The sequence below is a fragment of the Amblyomma maculatum genome, chromosome 9, assembly GCF_055883805.1.
Source record: "Amblyomma maculatum isolate TAMU_Amacu chromosome 9, ASM5588380v1, whole genome shotgun sequence".
Classification (NCBI taxonomy): domain Eukaryota; kingdom Metazoa; phylum Arthropoda; class Arachnida; order Ixodida; family Ixodidae; genus Amblyomma; species Amblyomma maculatum.
In genome coordinates this window covers 39,707,157-39,734,262 of record NC_139352.1, presented here as the reverse complement: position 1 = coordinate 39,734,262, position 27,106 = coordinate 39,707,157, and the positions used below count along the sequence as shown (strand labels likewise).

General features: G+C 42.9%; 1 protein-coding gene across 1 annotated transcript; it reads right to left on the bottom strand.

Annotated features, from left to right (window-relative positions):
* Positions 1 to 1,227: 1,227 nt before the first annotated feature.
* Positions 1,228 to 27,106, bottom strand: LOC146178892 (phosducin-like protein). Its single transcript, XM_084578631.1, has 7 exons — positions 26,849 to 27,106; positions 20,768 to 20,893; positions 19,754 to 19,878; positions 18,206 to 18,311; positions 15,530 to 15,643; positions 12,073 to 12,197; positions 1,228 to 7,627 (listed from the first exon to the last, which is right to left on the bottom strand). Exons 1-7 carry the CDS (start codon positions 27,002 to 27,004, stop codon positions 7,543 to 7,545), a joined length of 837 nt encoding a protein of 278 aa, XP_084434757.1. The 5' UTR covers positions 27,005 to 27,106; the 3' UTR covers positions 1,228 to 7,542.

The following is a 27,106-nucleotide window of genomic DNA, read 5'->3' as shown; positions in this document are numbered from 1 at the left end:
ACATTCTTTTCCTCCACTTTCGTTTCATAACTGTACTCATTCGCACTTACGAGTCCCGAAGGGCGTGCAACCGTTTCATGTGGCTAAGCAGCCAATCAGCTCGACCGATGTTCAAACTTGCGAAGGTGACCTGTGGGTCGCTTTTCTGAATTAGTCTTGTTCGGAACGAGACTTCCCAAGTGGCACAATCCATCGGCCCAACAATGGCACTCTGTTCACAATGCAGTGGTCCTCTGCTGCGCAGAAATTACCAACACAGTACCAATATTGGGTCAATTTTCCGGGCGGTCAATCTTGACTGCTACCGGCAACGAGGAGCTGGATGTAAAACTAACTTCCATTTACTTAAGCTGAGCCACTGGTTGGTTATCGGTTTGCAACCAGCAGTCTCAAGGCTGGAAAATTGAAGTGCTCGAACGGCCTGCGACTGTCGCTTTTCAACCAAAATAGTCGAACAACCTCTCTGTGAGTTGCAATTGTGAACAGGCCTTAACGAAGCCATTCTTCGTTCAACATTACAGGTGTTATACTATTTCTCGCTGCACATAATATACAGCTGGTAAAGTTGGAACGCAACTCATTACAAGGATTCTAAGCGACACACGACATTTAAATTTACGATGACACATTCATGTCTTTGCATTCAAAACACGTAAACAGGCTTAAGTGCCCTTGGTAACAATTTCAATGGGCAATGTGGCAAGTTTTTATCTCCAAAGCAATAAAAACTATGGCTATTATGATACATTACTATAATAGAAACTGTTGTATTAAATTATGGCCAGGACAGTACACATAGAGGGTGGCAAAGGGATGACCATGCGAACGTGTATGCTGTGTTATGCCAGTGGTTCCTTGTCCACCGACAGAAGCAAAAATCAAGGCTTCTGTGCGATATCAGTGCACACCAAAACAATGCAGTAGTGTTTAAACGTGCTTAAACTGAATAGACGTGTGAAAGCGCGTGTTTAGCCTTGTTAGCTTACGATTTTAAGGCAAGAGCTTTGCTTGGCACAGCGAGGATGCTTGTGTCTCCAGATATACTGTGAACCAAGTGTAACACAGTTTCGTGGGTCAGTAGTGGTCGCTGCGGCTTGCAGTGTACAATTAAAAGTCACACTCAGCTAATCGAAAGCACACGTCTGGCCAGTACAGTGTGTTAGTGAAGTTTTATGCACCACCAAAAAGTCAAAGTACTAATGAATACAAGACAGACAGGATGCTTGCTGACTAGTAACTGAAATTTTATTCAAATCATTGAGGTATATACGACCACCTGCATCATTACGTTTAGTATAGACAAGACCCAAGTTAAGAACATCCAATTAAGACAATGAAAATTACATTTCATTCATCAACTGGCACACATTTCACTAAACGTTGACAGTGGAATACTAAGTAATGTATAAGTGGCTTCTTTTAATGAGAACCTTTCTAAAAAGCATGATCATACACTTCTTTTTCATGCCACCTTGTAAAGCAGTCCTTGTGAAAAAGGCCGAAGTTAATATCATGTGGGCCACACTAACCTTACCCAGGGTAGACATGAGTGAATAAGTGAGTACCTGGTAGTTGCACCTTGACCATAGGAAAAAACACAGTAGTGCCTTTTTTTTTTTTTTTTGCCAAGATGCAGGACGGTGTGTTTAGTTATCGAGAAAAAAAAGCATCGCAAATACAGATAACTTCCTTGATAGCCATTCTGACTCTTGCATGCTTCTGCCTACCTTAGATCATCTCAATTGTTTTTTTTATTGATTCTATGATCTTCAGCATAGTTCTACCAAAGTTATTCAATCCAGGCATGTGAACCTAAACAGCACTATGTCATAAAAATGGTGCATTGATTTGAAAATCCAGTAAGGCATAAATCGGCCAGTACCAATACAGGTACAAGTTTAGCAGCAGACACTTCATAAGTTTTTTTATAGTTTCTGCATATACTTGATTGATAAGTTTATTCACTCATAACCATACTAATGAGGTTTCTTCCTAAACATGACTGTAGTTTTCATTTCTAGTTAATAAATCATGCCCTCAGATCGAACTTCCTGAAACCCTGCATATTCCATGTTATGAACAATTTGCCAAGCAAGATGGCATTTGAAATAAGCTCTACCAAAGAACACTGCACTTGAAACAAATCGAAGGTACTATTAGTAGCCTATGGCTCATGGAGGAAGTGGTTCGAAAAACTGGGTCAGCACTTAAGCTCTGCCGTTAAAGGTACGCTGCGACAGCGTTAATGACTCCCACTCCGTTTGCATACATGCACTTCGCTACTCATATAATCAGACATTTTTTTCTTTTGCACCTCTATATTGCACACATACTCAGTAGCATACAGTCAAGATATTACATTATGTGAAAGACCACTCTTAATATGGATATAAACCTCTGCTTTAACCAAGCCATATGAACAAGCCTGTGTGGCCTTGGGGTAACGTGTCAAACTCTAGATCCAAGGGTCCTAGAGGATTGGATTCCCATCTCACTCTCCCACCTACGAGGCGAAGCATGAATTTGCAGCATCTGCCAAATAGGTCACGTCACGTGGTCTCGTGGCGTCAGCCAAACCGATGACTACTCAGTGCACGGCCATTTCACTTGCCAACTACACCACCTAAAAAAGACATGCCAGTGATTTCAACACCGAAAACACCAACCTCGGTTTACCTGAAGAACGAAGCCTTTAACGCTGTCGCGTCCAACCATGCATGTGGCCTCCTCTTAGGCGGGGCCTGGTTTTAACTATCTGGGATTACTTTGCTGCTAGACACAGAGGAATAAGGCACGTGGGTGTTCACAAGTGGCCAAAGGCATTCTTCAGTTTGCTGCGAAGTGCACCATCCTTTTAAATGCTCGACTTGAAAACTGCCCTGGCTTTTTGGTGTGGCCAAGAAAGATACATGCAGGGAGAAAGAATTGTTCAGAAGAGTCTGCAATGTACGCCATCAGCCTGGTTAAATTTAGATGCCTCAATGACATGTTTTCACCACACTGCCCCTCTCCACTTTGGTTAGTAACAATGCAAATGCCGTAACTCATCTTGATAAACGCGGCGACTGGCACATGGCACTTAGGTCTAGTGGGTGATCGGTCTAAAGCTGCTTTCAGTTACCAATACGTACCTGCATATACGGCCATTTCAGCATCCACAAGCTTAAGCTTTGCAAGAAAGCAGTCTTGCAGTTTTTGCTAAGAGCAGAGAATTGACAGCCCCTAGCTAAAAATAACAGCGATGCTGCATGCTGGGTGGCATGAACAGCCAATTTTTACGCACAGAAAGCATTCCACGTTGTCAACGCTTTACTCTGAAATATAGTGCATTTTTGCCGAAGATAATGACCGTACCGTGGATGAAGTGCACAAAAGGACCTCTTTAAATGCTTAATGATCATGAAATGAATTAATAATTAGTGTATTTGATGCAGGCAATAACTGGCACAACTGAAGAATGCACTCCAGCGCATACTGAGGTTCCGTCTCTTCTGGAGCAATAATGTCCCGCCCCACGAGACTTTGTTTTTAGCAAGTGTTGGCTCAACGGTGATGTACCGTCACGTGTTTCCGTTGTCGCTTCATTACAACTTAATGTAGTGATCTATCCAACGAAAATGTCAATACTTGGCACCTTCATATTTGTGATAATGTCCGTGTAGCCAATAAAGCCTTGCCTTATTTCATCAATGTAAATTCAAATTGGAGTAGTGAATAGAAATGAACAACACAATGAACCAGACAATGGAAATACTTTGCAGGTGTGGAAAAAAACAACAAGTTACCTTGTTTCAAACACAAACCTCCCCTGCCACTACACAAAATAAAGCCAGACCTTGTCAAAAGAAAGATTATGGAGAGCAGTGCCAAACTGGTCACCTCATCGTTGGGTACACATTCAGTGCTCATGCCATATTCACTCGCATAATTTGTGCAACATTAATTTATCAACCAAGTTTATAAAAGCAGAAAAAGACAGCCAATTTAGCATGTTTACGCCAAATGCAAGTTAGGTGCACTAGCACTTCGGTTTTCACTTCACTTTCGGCTGGGATACACACATTGGCATACAGCCAAAATTTGCTACATTATGTGGAAGGTCACTGAACATAGACATGAAGTGCGGCTATAACCGAGCACTAGTTTTATCTGCACATTTTAGACTCTTCGCTGTGCTCGACCACCAGCATGCATGCAGGTGTGCACTAGACAGGTCTGGGAAACATGGCTGTAAAAAATGTTAGCTGCGACAAGACGCTGTCATGCAGGCTAGTTAGTTAGGCCGCTGGTTAGTTTGCCATACTCTGGTACCAGTAAAGGAAATTTTAACTGAATGCCATTTACCTTGCTTGCTTATGTTGCCGGCCACTTTTCAGGTGAACAGTTGCCACAGCAAACTTCCAGTAACCTTGAGTGGGGCGTCAATATTTGAAACCATCAAACCGAGTGCGGTTTGTTAGCGAGGCTGCTAGAAAAGACGCTGTTTACCTGCTTTTACCTCCATTTTCCTCTGGCTGCTCACTTTGACAATGTACCACTGAATGTTATTGCTTTGGCCTGTGCGTTAACAGTCATGTCATCCCACAAGGAAAGACAGAGGAGGTGGGCTGGGGGTATGCACGGGCATCGACTCATATTTGGAGTCAGCCATTTTTCGCTGGCCAACAAGGGGCATAGCATAGGAGACGAGCGTCTATGCGAAAAGGCAATTATGTTGGAAAAATTTAATTTCATCAAATTGAAAGCAAAATGATAAGACTTATCGGTGCACTGTATCATCCACAGAATGGCGATAAATCTGCCCATATCAATTGTAAATTGTGAGAGGAACGGGTAACAAATTGAACTTTTCTTCATTAACGTTGCCTTCCTTTTACTTTTGGCATCCCCTGTATGATACATATTGTGTGCCATGCAGGGTTTTCTAGGACACGCTTGTGAGCCCCACAATTTGCACATCTCCTTTCAGAAGGCTTAATTTAAGGGAAAAGTGTGCAAATAATAAAAGTAAATACGGTGCTTGCTCTATTTCACTCTAGCTTACAACTATATTGGAAGGGCAAGTGCTCTAAATTATGGCATCACTCTGCTGCCTACTCGTCTACTTGATGAAGAGTAAGATGCAAAATAAAACAGAAGCGCGTCTTTTAGCGCAAACTGAATTTGTGCACAAGTATAGCAGTTTGCAATCAAGGCCGGTCAGCGTCCTAAATTATGCGGCCAGGCTGTTTTTTGGCCTTGTAAAAGAAGCCTTCCTATAGTCAACATGCCTGCTTTTACAGGCATGGCCAACCAGTTACAATGCGCCATGCAATAGGTAGGACTTTTACGTGATCCTTTGCTCTGCTGGTGACACCTTGACTTGGCTCTATGCTAAATTTTTACAACGCAAAATTTTTACAATTTTACAAAATTATCCAGTACTTACTTCGTGCACTGATGTCTTTTGTTGCTGCTTCTTTCCTGATGTTATACAGGTGTAGAATGAACTGCTCACTAAAGTTATAAACAGTACCAGTTCAACAAACTTTCAAACAACTCTTGAGAAATATCTTATTCAGAGCTAGTCTACTGCTCCATATGTGTCCTTTTGTAGCAGTGTCACTTATATTGCACTTTCTGTGTCATCAGCTCCAGTATAAAAGCATTTAAATGTATTTGCATTCTTTTATCGCAAAATTGCCGCTGTTATGATGTCTCGTGTTTAAAGTTTTCGTGCGTGCGCTAGATTTTTGTTGAAATGTTTGTATCCCCTCCCTCTCATGACTCTCGGTGAGGGTTAACAGTGTAATGAAATAAATAAATAAGTGCGCAGTTGAACAAAATGCTTTGATAGAGCTCACACTGGAAGAGTTGCGAAAACCAATACCATGGGTGCGAGGATTCAGTATGAAACACATACACATAGTGTAATGATAAAACAGAAAAATTTGTCCATGTTTGTTGCGATTGTTCAAATTGGATGACCATACATCTTGTTCCTATACTGCGTGATATGTAGAAAACCCCACTTGCAGAAATTGCATGCCAGGTCCTCACCTAGCAGCATCTGAAGTGACTGATATACACAACGAACGATTGAGAAGAAACAGATGAGGATGCCTTCATAAGTTTCGTAGGCACTTTAAACTCAACCTTCAGATTATTTGCCTGGATAACGCTGTCATGGCCAAAATTGCAAGTGATATTCAGCTACTGCTGAAATGGAATATGAACTAAAAAACAGACCTGTTTGATTCATACTTGCAGTTCCAAATACGTTCACATTTCCATTTTATACCTAATCCAGTTTTTGTTTACCCTTGATTGAGGCCTCCTTGACAGGCGGCAGAGTGATGCCACTGCTGCACCTGAGGACATCTGTGTTAATTGTCCAGCTTCAACAAAGTCTCGTGGTGAGCAAACAATAGAGCAACACAGACGGAAGACCTTCTTATGCCATCAAAGGCAGCAACGCACAACTGGAGGACAGTGCCTCAAGCACACTGCAATGAGTGCAAAAAACAAGAAAGTAACTAGGCCGTACCTAATTAGGACAACACAGGCCACAAGTCTAAGTACAATATGCACAGAAAGGTGTGGGAATGATTTGGTCTAACGTTCCAAAGCAACTCAGTATATGGAGAGATGCTGTAGTGAAGGACTCTGGATGATTTAGACCACCCGGTGTTCAAATGCGGACACCATGGCTGAGATCGAACCCTGGTCTCGCAGCTCAGTGGTCGAGTGCCCAATTGACGAGTGGCGTGGGAATGATATCGACTGAAACTTCTCGGTGGTGCAACAAGTACTCAAGAAACCTGTGAAAGCTGTGAATTATTAAACCCTCTAACTAAGGTCAGGTTTGTCCTAGTCAATGCACCTACCTTAGCCTGACCTTGAATTTCAGCCCCAAAAGTGGCCAATTTTTTTATAATGTTAAAAAGGTGGCCGCCCAGTGACTTTCGGACGGCCTCTAACTGTAACAGGTTCCTGATTGAAAACTTTCTCCAAACTGTACAGAATATTCGCCTTTTTTTTTTTACAATGCACAAAATTGTTTTTGTGCAGCAAAATGTGTGATGCTCTCGGCTCGCCCCGTTTTATCGGCATCAAAAAGATAAAGAAGCAAGGCCATCCATGTAGACACATATTCGCGCAATAAAGATGAAGGACCAACAAAAACACATATGACAAGTACAGTTCGCAACTTCGAAATGGTTTGCATCTGGGAAAGATGCCGCAATTTATACACAAACGGGTACACCCACCGCGCAAGCAATGCAAAAACAATAATTAAACAGGCAGGAAACGAAATCAAAACTGCCCGCTCCTCGACTTTAAGCGTTTGTCCATACCTCGCAAGTACGTATTTTCAAATATCAACCAAATGGCCAGATTGCTGCAGAAGACCCCATCTGCAACTGAAGAACGGCAGTTGGACCACACAATGACCCCGGGGCCTGCCAGAATCACGCCGCCACAAAGCCCGCCTTCTGGGTGGTGGTGCCCAAATCAAGGACGCCATGGTGCTCGCAGGTAGTGAGTGTATAGATGTAGGCATCAGCGGTCGTCATCATCATCATCGTCAGTGATGGCTGGCTGTCGCACCGTTGGCACCAGGCTCTGATCAGGCAGAAAGCCATGCCTGCACCAAACACACACCCACAGAACTTACAATGTCAGAGACCTTCCAGAGCCACCAGGATTTTTAACCAGCAGAGAAGGATAAGTGCACAGTCTCCATTGCAACACACTCAACATCACTGCCTATGTAATTTGCGCAGTCCTCTCGCAGCATGGCACCGCTGTCTTCTCTTGCACAAAACTGGTTAAAATATTCATTACAGATGACTGAAATCACACTGACGATAACAATCAAAAATCAATGTCGACACATTTCTTTAACTTCCCATCGTTTCTTCTCCTGCGGTACTGAAATAAACCAACCAGATGGTCAGCTGTTTCCAACACCACAGATGCCATAACCCAACCTTACAATACTAAATTCACTCACAGTAAAAAGCGGGTGCAATAGTAAGGCTAATCTATGGTCCCATTTTGCCTCCTACAAAAGACTGCATTCCTATTCATTTATAGAGGTTGGCGAAGCAAGGTATATAGAAAAAACCTCTTGTCGTGACAATGTACATTCTATGGAATGATGACACTGTGACATAACTACTGTCTAAGACATCTCAGAGCATCATACAAGCAATACAGTAGCAATTGGAAGGACTTCATGAATGCTAAAGAAGTGCTACAACACGGCTCAAAATCAGATCCCCTGGGCTGTAAACTTTGACAAAGACTGTACATACTCACCAAGATCACACTAGAGAGCGATAAATTAATTCATTGTCAGTCTTTAGATGTAGAACACCCCTTTATAGTAAAGTCACTGGGACCAGCAAAAATTTTTACTATATCAGGGTCTTTACTATATCAGTTGTTGGTAATGACATGGTGCTGAAGATATTGTGTGATAGTTAAATGGCCACTTACTAAACATTTCTTGTCGCTTAATGAGAAAAAACACTCCGATATAGTTTTCATCTCTCTCTTATTATCTCTTCGTGCAATTTTTTTTAGTTATAAAAATGTTTTACATCTAATGGAAGTACCTCTTAAGCATGAGGACAATGTGGCTACAAATACAACTGAGTTTGATTTCATGTGAAAACCAAAGCCTTGCATGAACACAGCATCACTTTTTGCTGTTTCTGTCTTTTAAAAGGCAATAAATGATAAATGCGCTTCGCAGTCAAGTGCTGCAAGACCGCACACGCTGCACCTCCACTTCTTGCCTCCGCTGCCTCATGCTTTGTGCTGCACAGTACTGTGAATACTCGCCAGTTTCTTCCCCTTCCCTATTTCTTGCTGCACTTTTACTCTCCCTTACTGTCTGAATGGACTTCGCCGCCTCCTTTCCATGTTTGTAGACAGCTTTACTTTTTTTTTTCCCCTACACGCTGCGTGCTTTCCCTCACGGCTCCAAGGCCTCCGTAAAGTAGGCTTTTCCTGAATGCTGCTAAGCCTGGTGGTAAAGCCACTCGTTATTTTTCTGTTTTCAAGTACAAAAAAAAATCTTTTCTTCGCGATTCTAGGCAGTGCACGGGCGGCGATGTCATATCGTGGGAGTCGTCGCCGCGGCCAAGTGCACTTTACTATAACCGATTTTTACCAAAAATGTCTTTACTATAAAGGGGGGAAAATGTACAGTTGTCTATGGAGGATGAACTGGGACTTCAGTTTTACTTTACTATATAGGAGTTTTTACTATATCCAAGTTTACTATAGCGGGGTTCTACTTTAGTGTAATGTCAAGGGCAACAGTTAAAGAAAATGGATATTGATGAGGCGGTTATTTTCTTTAAGATAGCTTAACCACCAGGCTTTTGAGCGATGAGAAGGAGCCAACTTGTTCAAAGCCTTGTAATGTGCGCGACATATGAAAAAAAAAAAAAGTAAAAGTAGAACCTGGTTATAGTAGCCGCATACAACTTCAGTTCTGTAGTGATGCCCCACGCACGTTCATGACAAGAAAACAACAACCCAATGTTGAATGACTTCCAGTCGCTTAAGATAGAAAGCACGAGAATTCAGACACCTCTACAGATCATTACAGTGTACGACCTGACCCTGCCACTGTGCGAAACGACCTCCTAAAAACACAAAAGTAGAGTGATATCTGGCTTTAAAATCTTCACAAAACTCTACTGCTGTGTTTCCACCAATGTCGTAACTATCCTGCTCCCACCTACCATGCTATTGATTTATTGATTTATTTATAGGTACTGCGATCTGGTACAGATCATAGCAGGGTGGGAAAAACAAAAAGAAATACAAGCATATAAACGCACTCAAATTCATAAAATTTGCAGGCACTTTTCAAACATTAGTAAAGAACTTTGAGCTACAGTCTCGCTATTAAGTTTATTCCATTGATCATCCTCTATGTGTAACTTACACTCCCCCAAGCTGCCCTGGTAAAATCATTAACCCAATATCAAACTCTTCTAATGAGAAAATAGGTTTGGGCATGTTGGTGATTCATTCTAAGTTGGAAATCATCATCATCATCATCATCATCAGCCTGACTATACCCACTGCAGGGCGAAGGCCTCTCCCATATTTCTCCAATTACTCCGGTTCAGTGCTAGCTGCATCCACTTGACCCCTGCGAACTTCTTAACCTCATCCGCCCACCTAACTTTCTGCCGCCCCCTGCTACGCTTTCCTTCCCTTGGAATCCAGCTTCTTACCCAAGCGACCATCGATTACCCTCATGGTACGGACAAGCACTACTTCCGTGTCCACTCGCTCGTCCTGTCTTCCTTTGCGCGCTGTTATTTCCAACTAAGAATCTTCTAATCAGTTACACGAAGACAAGTCTCCTTGTCGGAACGTTGGCTCGGCTTGCGGACTAAGGCTCCCTATCAACCCTTGTTCAGTTCTCTTTTGTATTCAAAGTTGAAGTAACTGTGATGGTGGTATTTCTGGACAACCAGCAGCACGGACGTGCAATTTAAGGCACTGCTTTGCTAACTTACATGCGTCAGCAGACCGGGAAGACCTACCTCCTGGCCACCAGCTAGCTTGGCGGCATGGTTTGCTCACTACCATAACCTGCTCGGGACAGTTAGTCGGTTAAGCAGGTTTGCCAACTGCGTGTATGACGCCGACACAAAACAGTGTGTGGGCATGAAAAAAGAAGTATGATGTCGCGGCTATGATGAGCACTCAGCAGCACCGCTGCTGTAAATAAATGCGCAGACACTGCATTCCCCCCCCCCCCCCCCCCTCTGGCTCGACGAAATGTGACAACCAAACAACATGTCAGCCTAGGTCTTAGAGTATTAATAATAATAGGAGTGTGCTAACTTGACAAAAGAGAACAAAGGGGAATACAAATAACACGACACGATGTACAAAGCGCTGACTTAGAAGAAAGCAACCGCTTGCGTTTTTGTTTGCGAGTTATTTCGTTTAACTAATTCGTTCTAGAAGCAGTGCTACTCTGCTTAATTTTAGACCACACAGGATTGCCACACTAAATCACCAAAAAAAGGACAACAGTTCATTTGTAAAAAATAGTATCCACCGAAAAAAAAAAGGAAAAAATGAAAACCTACCGTTCTGAAAGACACACTGAAAAAGTTCATAGAATTATCCAAAAGAGAACTCAAGTCCAACTCATACCCATATTCAACTTTTAATGTCACATGCATTGTTGGTCCCTTCACAGCAAAACATTGTAAGTAAATGAGCTCATTTATAAATTCCTTTGGGTCCCAGACAAACACTACAGTAATCGTGTGCATCTTACACAACATGCAACCAATAATTTCATGTCCTTTCAGCCCCAGAGGTTGGGACAAGCCACCCAGCAGACTGCTTCCTTTCTGCTCAACAAAACTAGCACGCTATCATTTCTTCAGAAACGTGGTCAAGGCAAGGCAAGAGGACTAGGCCAGCAAGTCTAGACAAAAAGTTCGAGAAAACACTTAAAACTGCTTAGGTGCAAATAAAGCAAAAGCTTTTATTTTATACTTTGTTTTCACTTTAATTTTTATTATTTTATATTTTACTGTATTTTTATTGCCACTTTTATTTTTATTTTATTTATTTTTGTGGGTTTCCTTTTTTATTTTTTTGTATGGCATTTGACTATTCATTACCCAATGTTTAGATACCTCAGCCAATTGAGCCAATATTGGCTTGTTACGCAGCTCCTTTTGGATATGTCTCGTTCGACACATAGCCAGGTAGCCATGACTGGATTGGGTATTTTGCTTTTTCTGACTTATGTTGATTATGCCAGATTTGCTTTAGATTTGTTTTTTGGTCACGCATTCCGTGGACAGTCACTTTCTGCGCATGCCACTGGTGAGCCAAGAAAGGCTTTTGGTTTTAAAACCACTCCATGGCAAAAATTAATACACTCACTATGATATTTGTGAGTAACAATGACAGGAGGTGCAAATTTCAGGCAGAACCTGTAACACAGCATCAGCAGCAGCATCAGCAATGTTGGAACCCAAGAGAGAAAGAGAGAGAGAGAGAGAGAGCTGAAACATGACAATGACATACTCAACCAGGAAGGACTCGACGTCGAGGGCGAAGAAGTCGTCACCAAACTCATCGGTGAGGCGGACAAAGTTGCCAATGAGGCTACCATTCTTGTAGACCAGCAGTGCTGGCACTCCCTTGCGCTCCTGCAACAATAGGTCAGACACTTTTCACCCCAAACTGCCCACGTCCTACAAAAGAGACACCGCCCGACACCATGACCAGTCGTTTTCGGAAGTACTATTGCGCGTGCAGAGATCACTGAGACTATTCCCAAATTCATTTTCCTCGACCATAAACACGTTCTTTCACTAAGAATAGGGTGCAGTAGTTCTGTTACAATACAAAACTATCACGCAATTACTTTTAAAGACTGCTGAGTTGAGCCCTTGAAGATTCTCATCCGTCATCAAACTCTGAAAGAGTTGTGCAGCTGCTACACAGCAAACTCAACTGCCATTGAGCAAGTCCACTGCAGAAAAGAAATTAAAATTCACAGTAAAGTTTTGCCTTTTTCAGCACACATAACATGGAAACCCGCAGCAAAACTTCAGGTTTTCGAAGCAGCAAGTTTTTGCGCTGCTCGTAACAAAAAATACAGCGACACAGGCAGATTTCGTCAATACAGCACTCTTATTGCAGAAAACCTTCAAGAAGCAAATGTTTAAGTATTAGTACTGTGATCGGCTTGGCGCAGGAATCAGCTATAGATGTTAAGGCATTTGTTAAGCCACACAGCTCTGCATGTTGCCATGAAAACCACGCTCAGCTTCTGCCTGCATGAAATGCAGGAATAACATCTTTGAACGCCCCGCCACGGTGGTGCAGTGGTTAAGATGCCTGACTACTGTGCCAGAGTACCCAGGTTCAATCCCGACCGCCAGCGGCTGCGTTCCGATGGAGACGAAATGGAGAGGCATCCGTGCGTTGTGCGATGTCAGCACACAATAAAAATCCCCAGTTGGCCGAAATTACTCCGGAGCCCTCCACTACGGCTTCTCTTTCTCTCTTCCCACTTTCAGACCCACCTTCCTTCCTTCCCTTACGGTGCAGTTCAGCTGTCCACAGGACAAGTGTGACAGATACTGCGTCTTTCCTTTCCTGTGAACCAATTATTATTATTATCAACATCTTTGAACTGAGGCCTCTAGGTAGTATTTCCCACCTTTCTCCAATGATTCTGATGGGGCATGAAGCAGTAGATTGTTGGTAAAATGAAATGAGACAACTGACACAATAAACAAGCAACAGCAGCAGCTCGAGTCAGCCATAAGATCTGCCCTATTCGTTATGTATTCCACAGCATTAGGAGAGCAGAGATGGCAGAGGAATTCCATCCGAATGCCATCTCAATGAGACATAGCGAGACTGCTGTTCACTTCTTGGTTCTGCCGTACTGAGCCCTATGTTAGTTCATGTAAACGATAAAACACGGGACAGATTTCAGCAACATTACTTTATTGCTAGCATGTCAGCAATGCTTGAGACTGGTCTGAGCCTTCAGCATTGATGGTTCGCACATGAAAATTTTTGTGATAATTTCATTCATTCACAAGGGTGGTAACCACATCAAAGAGTGTTTGAAGCACGCTTTCTCAAGAACGTTGGGCCATTTCAGTTTCAGGAAACTCCAGGAAATTTGTCAAATGATTCAACGCGTGCTTACGCACTGCTAGTCTTGATGCAGTCCCCCTATCCGATATGGCTTAAAAGAGCATCCTAAAAGATAAAAATTGTGCAAGCTGAAAGCAGCTCGGACTGAAGTGCTCACGTCTATGCTGAATCAGCTGCAAACAGTTTCCGTACATGCCTCACACCATGGGATTTTACACCTGTTCACATTTTTTGTAAACGCGTTCACTGTGCTGACGCCCAACGGTTGATTCGTCATAGCACAACAGTGCGACAACTCGCATGCTACCGCACTTCCATTTTCCAGTCGACGAGACAAAGCGACCACAGCGACTCTCGCAATGTCCGTCAACAAATCTGTCGCAATGGCTGTCAAGCTTGCTGGTCTCATCCGCCCACCTGACTCTCTGCCCCACTTTGCTAGCTCGTCTTTTCTTGGAATCCAGTCAACTACATTTAGCGATGGCCGGTTATCTTGCTCTAGCATTAAGCATCCTGCCCACACCCATTCATACTTAATTTCAAGAAGCATACTACAATTAGCTCGTATTCCTTCCCTGGCCTATCCTTCTCACTTCCTGCCACTGAACGGTACACACAATGTTGTCCTTCTTATTATGCTATTTGTCCCTCAAGTTACCTGGCAAGCTAATGTTATCAGCAAAACGCAGATTGCCGAGACATTCTCTATTAAATTTTGTCCCCAACTATTTGAGATCCCAATCCTGAGTACCTTCTGTGCGTGGAAGAGTCTTTCTCCTTGCCTAACACCCTACCCCGGTGGAAGTTTTGCATGGAGGGTTACTGTGCGTGTACAGTCAGGGGCAAAAGTTTGCGGGACGCGAGTTCGTGAAAAAATATTTATTTCAGTGCGGCCAGGCAACTATGAAGAATGAAATCTGCTGAATCACGAGGGGACACGCACTTCCCATTCAGAAAAAAAAATATCAACAGAGGACAAACTAACGAGGTAACGAAGAAATAAGTGTTTTTCCACAAATCCGCGTCCACAAACTTTTCTCGCTGACTGTACAGCTGCTACTCCAGTAAAGCTTATTAATCTGAACGTCACCAGACAGGAAAGAAATCTAATTATTCACAGCTCACATTACTGACAGAAAGTGAAAAAATGGCAAGAATTACCTACGTCACTCCAATTTTGCTTTCTGAAACATCGAACGATGGATCGCTTGTTTTGACATGAGAACGATGCAACAGTCACCGCTCCCACATTTCTACCAATGCTACTGTACAGTCAGGAACGTCGAAGCCAAACAGCTCTAGAACATACTTCTGCATACACTTCTTATACACCCCAGTTCTGCAATGCCTGCATTTCTGCCAGGGCTTCAACCGAATAAACTGCTTTCTAGTCATTTTTAAAGGCTATCATTCCCACAAATATCACTCTCTGGCTGAGCCTGCACAGAGCATCGCTTATCGGGTGCATGCTGCAACTCCTCACTCATCACCATCAGGAGCTATTCAAGGTCATCACAACGCTCTCTTATTTTTCATTTTTTGTTTGTTTGTTTGGTTTAAGGCACTAAAAGTGCTCCCGTGTGGAAGCCTTGGCCACTTTTCTTTAGAGCTTACTTCAGTCTCTCCACATTACACTCCTACAAGTTCCTTTCCTTGCACTTACTGATTAGCTCTGACAGTTGTGCCAGTAGCTTTGTTCGCCCATGTAATGGTTGTGAGTAGAAGTGTCTGGTAATGGTTTTCGAGATTATGCCCACCTCTTTTCCGAAAGCCCGAAATCTCGAACACTGTTGTGGTAACAAGTTTAAACTCTATGTACGCTCGCGAACCAGAGGGCCCTCTCAAAATAACACAAAGCACTTACGAAATGTCGACTCATGCCTGCCGCGGAGGCCTCGACAATGCAGAACTTGACCTGAGGGTACTCCCCTGCCAAGCACTGGAGGCAGCCATTCATGGCCTCACAGCCAGGGATACCCTGGAGACAAATTAAAACACAAACATACACACACATGCCATGAGCAAGGTACTCATATAAAATTAAATCCTTTTCTGGCAAAGTTTATCACTGTCCATCAGCAAATGATGCTTGGTTCAAGCCAACTGGCAGTTTTCTCACTAGTGCAATGAGCATCCCTATGGGGCTGAAATGTAGAGGCTAAAGAAAAGGGTTTGACTTAAGTTGAAGACAATGCAGAGGGCCATGGAACGGAAAATGGTAGGCGTAACGTTAAAAGATCGGAAGCATGCAGAGTGGGTCAGAGAAATAACTCGAGTCAATGACATTCTAGTGGAAAACAAGAAAAGGAAATGGGCATGGGCAGGACGTGCAGTGCGAAGAGAGGATAACCGATGGTCGCTTAGGGTAAAAAACTGGATTCCAAAGGAAGGAAAGCACAGCAGAGGGCGGCAGAAAGTTAAGTGGATGGATGAGGTTAAGAAGTTTGCAGGGGTCAAGTGGATGCAGCTAGCACAGGACCGGGTTAATTGGAAGAATATGGGAGAGGCCTTCGCCATGCAATAGGCATAGTCCAGATGCTGCTGCTGGTGGTGATGATGATGATGAGTCACCATCCCAGCTTGGCTTACAATGCTACAACACGAGTGGAAACAATCCCTTCTACTCACAGCCCCCTCTCCAAGGTGAAATTCCTGAAACCTGTTCTTTCCATGTTAGGTAAGGTCCAGTATTACCTTCCCAGCCGATTCCGAGCCCTGTGGAACGGTGCAATGCTCAAACCAGATAGCAACGTCACCTCCATACAATCAATGCATCTGTGCAGCAAGTTACGCTGGAACAACACTCACCCCTGAACCGCCTCCAGCTGACTCTTGTCTAAACAACCATGGCAAACTCAGTGACAATTCATATGGAACCATATAACTCCGTCATAAAATCAGCCACAACTTGACCTGTTTTCCTGTCGGCCTGTGCTACCTGCAACCCAGCCTTACTCCAGGTTCAGCGCACCATTACAGAAATGCCCACTGCTTGGCTGGAACACTACCATCTCAGACACCAACAGCTTAAAATGTTGCTCAAGGTTTTCTTCAGCCCTCTGCGTGACTCAATTGCCTTGCCTTGCCTTTCGTTAAGCTCGAGTTGGTCCCATCCCAGTCCATGAGGATGGCCACAATACGTTGTTTAGGACTGATAGTGTGGCCAGAAAAATCATGGCAGCAGCAGTCTTCTCCAAGGGGGACATCTTTGCTGCTTTGCCAGCCTACGGCGGTGGCAACAACCAAGAGCACTCAGGAGCTACTTCCTATCATTTTTCAGTAGGACCCAAAGCAAAGATAAGTGAAACCTTGATGTAACAGAGCAATTCAGTTTTCAGAACTTCATGTCAATGAATGCCAAGTTTTTTTTCGCTTCTAGACAAGTGCGGATGACATTCAATACGCACAAGTTCAATAGTGTGTCCAGTCGTTTCAAGTATGACGGTATAACCGAGACATATAGTCTCTGCAAAAAGTTTACAGCTTAAGAGGCTCGCTTCTAAACTACGCTGTGTGGACTTTAATGCATTCCCAGAGTTCTAAGTCTCCCGAAGGTAAGACGATTTTCTGTCTTACTCTCTGCAATCGGAAGGATTTCATGAATGCTAAAGAAGTGTTACAACACGGCTTAGAATCAGATCCCCGGGGCTGTAAACAAAGACTGTACATACTCACCAAGATCCCACTAGAGAGCAATAAATTAATTCATTCTCAGTCTTTAGATACTACACTTTCCTCACCACTGTTAAAGATCGTAATGCAACAGCAACTGCTTTGAAGTCATTTTACAGTCCTTTGTGTCTTTTTCTCAACTCGTTTCTTAGCACCTGCTTTCGATTTTTCATGTGTACCTTTATTTTGTATTTCATTCATTTCACATACTCGCTGACTGACTCTAGTAGTTTTTTTCCTACATAATCCCTATGGTGGCCTGTTGCAAATAAAAACAAAAGTTGACATCTATCCTGTCTAATTTTTATGTCATCTTTGCTTCTTTTCTGTGCCCTATTTACAAGAAAGTCACTTGCAATCCTGAAGTTTTCTTACTTATAACCTATGCACATGCTTTAACTAGTTGTGAGATTCCGCTATAGTCTAGCATTTTGGTACCTTCCTTCCTTACCCTGTACCTAAATTACATTTGTACGATTAAGGAAATGGAAATATCATGGGTGCAACAGCTCCGAGAGAAAGCATAGAGCCCTTCGCTCCCCTTCTTGAACAAGCCCCCCCCCCCAATTAAATAGAGATGGGAGTCGGCGTAAGTAAGCTTTAGAAAACTAAGCACTTGTAACAGTGATACCAATGCACATATAAGCACACAAGTGAGCAAAGGAAGTCGCATTGCAATTTCTCCAATGTTGGCCACAGCCAAAAGGTACTTCAAACGTGTTCCAGGAATTGCATCCTGAATGCATGAAAGAACAAAAGTATGACACAGTTTTCATGTGCACCTCTCTGGAGGCATTGTGCTCCGCCTCCTTCCAGTCAACACTCACAACTCACACAGATACCAGCACAGTTCAAGTAGGGTGTTCACCTGGGCATAGATGTGTACAATGACGGTGACGCCAGACTTTTCCTTGTCCACTGCATCCAGGAATGCCTGTCCGTCCTCGAGTCGGACCAGCTGGCCAAAGTGGGGCCTGCGTCATGTGCACTGGTGTTACCCCCGCATACACTGGTGTTACCCTAGTGTACACTGGTGGCATTAAGGTGCCGCTATGACCTCACAGTGGCTGCTCCCAGTAGTGCACCGTCAAAGTGGCAGCTGTACCCTATTTTTGTTTTAGTAAAAATCAATTGTATGACTCTTTCGGCAGCAAAAGAAGCATCAATTGTGAACAATACTCAAATTAAGAAATCAATCTTTATTTATTTCAGACTCCATGGCTCCCTTGCAGAGGTGAATGGCGAAGAATGCAGAGTAGCCTACCCTTACGAAATAGTGGTGGTCCCCTTTAAAAGAGCATGCTAGGCAGCAGAAGTGCATAGATAGTGGGCAATGCTGGCTGCAAAAAAAAAAAAAAAAAAAAAAACAATGAATGAATAAATAACAGCTGCACATGCATCAGTTCACCTCACATGACTCGCACTTGACAGCATTGTAATCATTTTCCCTGCCATTATGTATGGTATTTTAACCCTACAGATGTTCAAAACACACTTTATTACCCTTCAAGTCCACTCCACATTTTACCTAAAGCAAGCCTCCAAGGTCAATTTCCACCAAAAAATCATAACCTCACCACTTTGTTCACGGGATAAAAGCAATGCTTCAGCCACAGTCTTTTTTTCCACGGATGCACTGCGAACACTGTATTCTGCTTTCATTCGTATCGCTTATGATATTCAACATGAATAAACCCAAGCAATGCTAATTATTAGTATTTACAGCCTCCTCCTTTACAGGAAGAGGGTGTAAATAACAAATCCAGTCTTTAAATTGCCAGTATAGTACTGTGTTTATCACAAACTTGATCCAACGTCTTCTTCCCTACAAATCCACTCAGATTAACTCGTTAGAAAACAAAATAGAAATAATGGCCATCCTTCCTCATGTTTAAATGTTTCATTTGCAAAGACCTCCACTTCCGCGGCCCGGCCACATCTATTCCAACTGCAGCCATATCCTCTGCCTCAATTTAGTAAAGAAAAAGAAAGGCTTATTAATAAATCACATTTTCTCCTTTGTGACCAAAAGGCTCAAGACATATTTTGATGGGTTGTACAAGCTAATTTTCAACAACAATGTACTATGTGACACAAGACAGGGAGAGGAGTTCGTTTTTAAAAGCTGACCGGACTTAGCAATAGCCGTCTTAAAGTGAATGACCTCTAGCCCTCTGAGGGTGCTGGTAATAACATTTCTTTTTTTTTTAATCATTGTGAAAACTCTGCCCTCTGTGGCTGTAATGTCAGAAAATACAACCTGGCATATCACTATGTACAACCAGCCACACAAGGTAACCAGTTAGGAGGCTGCTGTAGCCAGGATGAAGCCAGTCGAACTGTTTCAATGTCACGCTGCTAAAACAATTTGCTGTTTGGTACACTCACTGCTTGAATCTAGAAAGGGATGCATCACCTGGCATTAATCTGGGCCATCATCTCCTCCATCCGGCGGCGCATGTACTCGCGGAGGAAGTCGTCGTCCTCTTCCTGTGCTGTCGCCACTTCCTGCTCCGCTGCTCCGGCCTGGGGCTGCTCAAGCTGCGCGCAAGACACAAGAGTGAAACGACTTGCAAGCATGCAGATATTCGCACACAAATATCATCGCACTGAAGAAAAACTGCCTTACTTCCTATCTGTATTTGCTTCTAATCCTGTTTAATGTTCATAATTCCTGCCCTGAAATTCTGGTGACTGTCATATCAGCAATGTACTCTCACTAGGCACTCTCTCAAACTTAAAATGCAGTAAAACGTCCTCAGTGTTCTTGTCCAAGTTGTTTCAGCACAAAGGCTGAAGGGTTATCTGAGTTCAGCTGGATGAAGCAATTCTCCATCATGTACAAATTTTGCCAAACCGAATGCCATAATGAAAAAGATTATTCAAACATTATATATAGTAAACAAAGAAGCATTGGCTTTTTGCATCCAAATAAATAAAGAGAGGATAACCGATGGTCGCTGAGGGTAACAAACTGGATTCCAAGGGAAGGAAAGCGTAGCAGGGGGCGGCAGAAAGTTAGGTGGGCGGATGAGATTAAGAAGTTCGCAGGGGTCAAGTGGATGCAGCTAGCACAGAACCGGGTTAAGTGGTGAAATATGGGAGAGGCCTTCGCCCTGCAGTGGGTATAATCAGGCTGATGATGATGATGATGATGAAATATTCCCATAGTCAAAAATCAATTCTCAAAATGAATAAAAACTGCCATCAGCCAGCCTGCCATCCCAAGGTCAGTGGAAAAGCAAAAGCGCTTTCCATTACATCTCAAAAGTGCATTATTTGCTTTTGGTTTGGCTTATGGAGATTAATGTCCCAAAGCAACTCCGGCTCTGGGGGATGCCTGTAGTGGAAAACTCTGGTGATTTCGATCACCAGGGGTTTTTAGTCAAGCGTGGCTCAAAGGTGGGCAACAGTGCAAACACCCCCCCACCTCTGACTTGCAGGTGAGTGACAGCTTCTGGATGAGCTGCAGCCGTTCCCGCTCCTGTTCTTCCCGCTTCTCGTTCTGCAGCTGCTGGTAGCGCTGCCAGTCCTTCAGCACCCCCTTGGGGCCCGTCTGGTGGTGGGTAAAAAACAAAAATAAAACTCAATCCATCAAGGGGAAAAAAAAACGAAAGTTATAAAGCATGACTGCACTTCGCACTAGTTCCTACTTGAAAGGGCAGCAAAGAATGGGAATAAAAAATGCTTTCTGTCAAGCCAGGAATTCTTGTACAAGTTACTAAAGCATGCATGGAAAATACAGCCATGTACCATAAATGTTTAGCAATCATGGCCCAATTATCATTAGGAACACATAGAATTTTTGCATGATGATTCAAGACATGTCACACAAAGGAATCATGACATGGTCAACCAACATACTAGAATTTTGTATTCTATGCCAAACCTTACAGTTTCACTTCTGAACTCTCAGCTCCCCAGATAAATTCTTTATTACAAAATAAGTGACCGACATTGAAACTTTTACTCCCACCAAAAATGACCACCATGTTCCCATGATGTCATAAACCGACGCCAGCTGATACGTCATCTACAATGCCAGATTCAGTAAGCTGCCAACACACTGCACGAAGAGTGCCTGCCCTTTTTCACCCACTAATATGGCCTTGTTTACAATCTGCCCCAACTTTTAATGACTACACTAATTAAAATTGCCAACAACAGCACACAGATACTACACACTGATTTCGTTCTTGCTTCACACCCACTTACGACAGCAGCACGGGTGACACAGCGAAGACCATGACAAGAAGAGAAAATATTTTGAGAAGCCTTCTCTCGAACAAGATGGTTACATATGACAACCCGCTGACTACTTGAGGAACTCGTAACACATTTCGCAAGACGCTATCAGTATGTGTAAACATAGCTAGATTTGAACGCAAAGGGAAGTTTGCTGCATTCTACAGCTCAATAAGCTGTTGTGTGTAGTGTTTTGGAGAAATTCCACTTCGTATGCTGCTCAGAAAGATTTCTGTGCTTTAGGTGGGATATCGACAGGTCTTTTATTTTTTTATGAGAGAAGGTTTGCGAAGTATTTTCTGTGTTTTTCTTCATTTGCTGCATTCGATAAGTCACAAATCTGTGAACATGGCAAGCATGAGCAGAGCCACAAGGTCAGCTACTGACAGTAAACAAAGTGCACAACACCAGCAGCCGCTGGTATTTTTAAAACTGGCTCGCCAGAAGCATCAAAGCACTGACAACTATACAAATAGTCCTCTCCTGTCCCGAGCCCATTATTTTTCCTACCAAGCAATAGCTGCTTCCATGGCGAAGTTTGTGAACGCATGCTACACATATCTAGAAGACACGAGTTTGTCTTCAAGGTTAGGCCAGATTTAGATGCTTTTTTTTTTCTTGCAAAAGCCTCAGCAATAACCTATGTTGGGATACAAGTTAGCCATGATGCTGAGGACTGCAGCGCAGTAGCAACACGGACAGAATGAGAGAGCACCCGTGTTTGCGTCTGTCTCTCTTGTTCTGTCCGTGTTGCTACTGCGCTGTAGTCCTCAGAATAAGGAACCAACAAGTCAGTCACTACGTAGCCGTGATGCCTTTTGGAAAAGTGTAATTGTATCGTGGAGGCTAACAAAAAGGGTTCTACTCAAGTTGAGGACAACACAGAGGGCTATGGAACAAAAACTGGTAGGTGTAATGTTAAGAGATAGGAAGCACACAATGGGTCAGAGAAATAACTCAAGTTAATGACATTCTAGTGGAAATCAAAGAGAAGAAATGGGCACAGGCGGGGCATGTAATGCAAAAAGAGGACGACTGATGGTCGCTTAGGGTAACAAATTGGATTCCAAGGGGAGGAAAGAGTAGCAGGGGGCAGCAGAAAGTTAGGTGGGCGGATGAGGTTAAGAAGTTCGCAGGGGTCAAGTGGATGCAGCTAGCACAGGACCAGGTTAAGTGGAGGAGTATGGAAGAGGCCTTCGCCCTGTGTGAGTATAGTCCGGCTGATGATGATGATGGTACCCCTAAAGCCTCAGCTTAAGCATAGTCCAAATTTTTATCTACTCTGACATCTATATAAGTGACTTGACCTTGGACAAATGACCAGAAAAAATAAAGTCGTGTATAGACTGCACACATCAACAGTCTGCATCTAACAAACTCTCAGCGTTCATACGCAACAGCAGCAAAACACTATCAGGAAAAACGTGCCACAGCCTTTTTTAAAAAGTAAATGAAATGAAATAGTTTGGAAAATACTGTAAGCTAGAAATGTTCACAACTTTTCTTCCCAGCTAAAATACTGTCTGGAATTTCAGCATCAAAAATTACAAAAGAAAGGATGCACTCATTCACAATACACCTTGCGGAATGGGTAAAAAAGAAATAAATAAAAAGTGAATAAAGCTATGAGCAAAAGAAAAATTAAGGGGGTACAACAGGAGCTAGGAAAAACAGTACCTTCGCAGCCTATCTGAAACAACGCTACATACCCTCACAATTCGTCAAATTGTCTAATAAAAGTCTTAGCATACACACATCACTTATTCCCTCAGCCATACCATTTCCCGTATTTTGAAACTGCTGTCATCTCCTCTGTATGCTCGGAAGCCATTTACCATCCCACATTATCTCCGGTACACAGCATGAACAAGCGAGGGAAACAGCACTGATGACAAAGACTTGACAAGACTTGTAACTGACATTACTTCTGTCAACTAAAATCATGCACCAACAGCCCACAAAAATGCCCTCTTAGCACAATTAAAGCAGAGAAAAAGGTGAATAGGATTAAGTTTCATGCCTGGATGTCAAGGCCAATGACATGGTTGCATGTTGTCGCTCGGTGTGAATCTTGTGTACAGTCAATAATCACGAACCATCTTTTCTGGTCTCACCAAAGCAGTAAATGTCCCTGCTTAAAGTTCCTTCACGGAATTGCCTCGAGACAATACCTATGGGTCTTTGTTCTTTCAGTGTTGTATTTGTTGCTTAGACTGCACATTCCCAATGTTACTAATGTACACTCAGCATCGTCAATATAAAGATGATCCCTTTCAAGTAATCAGACCGAAGCCAATCATTCTTTCCTATTAACACAATCCTTCATTTTTCAAAGTGATGTAGTGATGCAGGACAAAGGAACAAATTAGCCAGCTATTCTTTTGCGAACAATGAACTGCACCAATCCCTCCATACCAGCTGTAGCTGGACCGTTCATATTTTTCGCTTTCCTGGTTTTGTATCCAAGTGCGTAAGTCTGAAGGCATAACATAAGCAGTATAACGAATAAGTGTGCTGTACATCAGAGAACAAACATGGCATGTATACTGAACTACTGTGAACAAGAAAGGAACAAGAAAGAAGAAAGGCGCCTTGCATTTAGCTGCCATTGGAAAGCAGCTGCCATTTTTCGTACATGTATTATCAGGAGCAAAAGTTTTACCCAAAATGCAGCTGGTGACAGAGCACACAAAAACTGCAGTACAATCTCCCAAACAGACTGGGGATCGAGACATATATTATGGTGAGGCTACCCAAAAGTAATGGAAAATAATATGCCTCTGCCCGTGCCACTAGGTATAACGGGCTTGGGGATAGGATGGAGACAGCTGATACAGGACTCTCTTTATATACAGATGGGGTTCTCAAATTGTTTTAACTCAACAAACTCCAAAGGTTATCAGTATGTGCCGGGGAACAGTGTATAGTAAAACGAACTCCCAGATTAAAACTGCAGCTTCTTGCAAAAAAAACTGCCATCAATCTGTTCAGCCCGTCAATATAGGATCAATCAGAGGTCTCTTTGGGCTGCATTTTCGGCCCAAAACCTCAAGAAAAAGCAAATGTATCAGCAGGTTGTTGCATGGTGATGACACATGGTATGCCAGGTAAAGGAAAGCACTCTCATTTGCAAACGTGTTTCCCCGATCACAGGCACCTAATTAAAAACCCCATATTATAAAAGTTTGTTTCTCATCTTGTACCGTGCTAGCTCTAGGTAGGATGTGCTGAATAAAAACGGTAGTTCTTTCTCTAAAGAGTAAACAGAACTGCATTAATGTCAGTTAAAACTTAATCAATCAGCCTAAAAATCATAGTTTCTTTGCTTCCAGCCTCGATATTTCTGAGCATCTGTCACCCAGCAACCCTTCTGCTGATTATTCACACCACAACTGCCTTCGCACAGCATCCCTTGCTTGGGCCCTTTTCCTCTAAAGGAACACTGGTAGCCTGCTATCCATCCCCTGAGCATGCCTGCCAAATACACTTCCCTGTACTCGTATCCCCCTAGATATTTCACCTTCATGGTCCATCTGCCATCACTGTGAGCCGTTGATAGATGTGTGCCCTAATCGTTTAAACTTCTTAATGCCTGTAGCAAAAATTTAGTTCTCAAGCTGTTGAACATTATTTTAGTTCCCACATTAACTTACAGCCCGTAATTTTGGTTTGGATTTTGTCTTCAGACACTTCAGAGGTTACTAAGATGTTCTCTCGATCCAACCCAATGAATACCTCTTGCGAACATATAAACTGTGTCATAGTTAGCATGACACTTTTACTGCACGGTATTGTATCACCCTTTCTATGGAGGACTGCAGTCGTTATTCACTCAGCAAATATTTTATAGCATTTTTACTAATCCATTTTCTGTAACAAGGTCACGTAATGTCCGCAGGACTGCAGGTCTTGTTTTGCAATTTTTTAAGGTTAAGAAGAAACATGAGCTAGTCATATTCTGTGCAATTCTCAATGACCTGAATGATAGTGTGAACATATACAGTATTGTGCATCTATATCATGAGGACTAAAAACTTCCCCCACCTCACCCTCCGGATATGATTTGGAGTGAAAGTGCACATGGAGCTTGTGTATTGCAATAGCAAGTTTCACAATGGTAGCAAGCTGGTATGGCTGCGCATGATGATGATGATGATGATCACGCGTTGCCAAAATAGGTAAGTACCACTGTCAAACTTGCTACCAGTCGATAGCTATCATGGTATGCAAGCCCCATGCACAGTTCCACAGCAAATGAACCAGTGGTTGAGGCAGAAATTTTTTTTAAGTGTTCACAATAAAGATGTACATGTAAAATATGGTTGATGCCTTTGCATCCTGCACTTCATACTTTGACATTGAATAAGTTTGCAGCCTTAATTAACAGATTCAACAATTAATTGTAAATAAATAAGATGTAGCTCCAGTGCAAGAATTTTTATACACTTATGTGGATACCTGCAGCGACAAGGAGCATTGTAGCAGGGAAGACATTTCTTAAAGCATTATCACACTGTGAGCTAAGTATAAAAATATATGTGTACAGAAAAGCACAGATGTAAAAAAAGCCAATGATGTAGCAACACAAATATCAGCAGGACAAGGGAGGTGCAACGGCACCTCAGTAATTCACAATACACTAAAGTGAAAGGCATTTTATCGCACAAAACAGACTATCGACCTAGACAAGGGGGATATTATAACGGAGTGAGAAAGATTCAAACCCGGAACTGGTTTTACACTGAATAATGCTCGCGGGGGGCTTATTCAAGATTGCGGAAGTGTACCGAGAAAAAAAAAAAAAAAAAATGAGCTGCGGAAGGCATCAGTGCGACAGCTCGCTTCAAGAACTTTAAAATGATGATCAGAGGCAAAACATGCACATCCTCTGAAACTTGCAACCAGCTGGAAAAACAATTCCAGTTTTGCAGCTCGTTAGTGGACGTAACTTCAAGTAAACATGGAGTACAGTTCTAAGCACTGACACAATTTTCAGACCACCTTTAAGGCGCTGAATTCCTGCAAGCCTTACAGTGCAAAAGAAGTTACGGGAGGAGATGGGAAGAGCACATGTTCAAATATGATGCTCGTCGTCTAATCGAGCTGCACTGCGCTATTATGTAAGAACTCGATCTGGAACTGCAGGCTCAGTAGACAACACACCCTTGTCTTTTTTTTTTTTTTTTCTTTAACACATCATATATGAGTGTACTGCGGCTGACAACCACCTTCAACGGACACAACAGGCGGCAAAAAAACGGCTTACGTTGACGGAGCAACTTTCCCGCTGCTTGGTGGTATCAGGCGGCGCTTTCTCCGGGACAATCTGAGCTGTATTTTCGCCAGATTCATCTTCGTCTTCGCTACTGCTGCAGTAGTAGTGAAGTTTCTCGCCTAAGATGCGGTCTTCGAGTGTGGCCATTGCTAAACTACTGAACACCTCGCCTAATCACCTTACGCAGCTCCGTCCGCTCCGACGACGAAAACGCGATTAGCAGGCAGCAGCATGGATGGAGCCCACAAG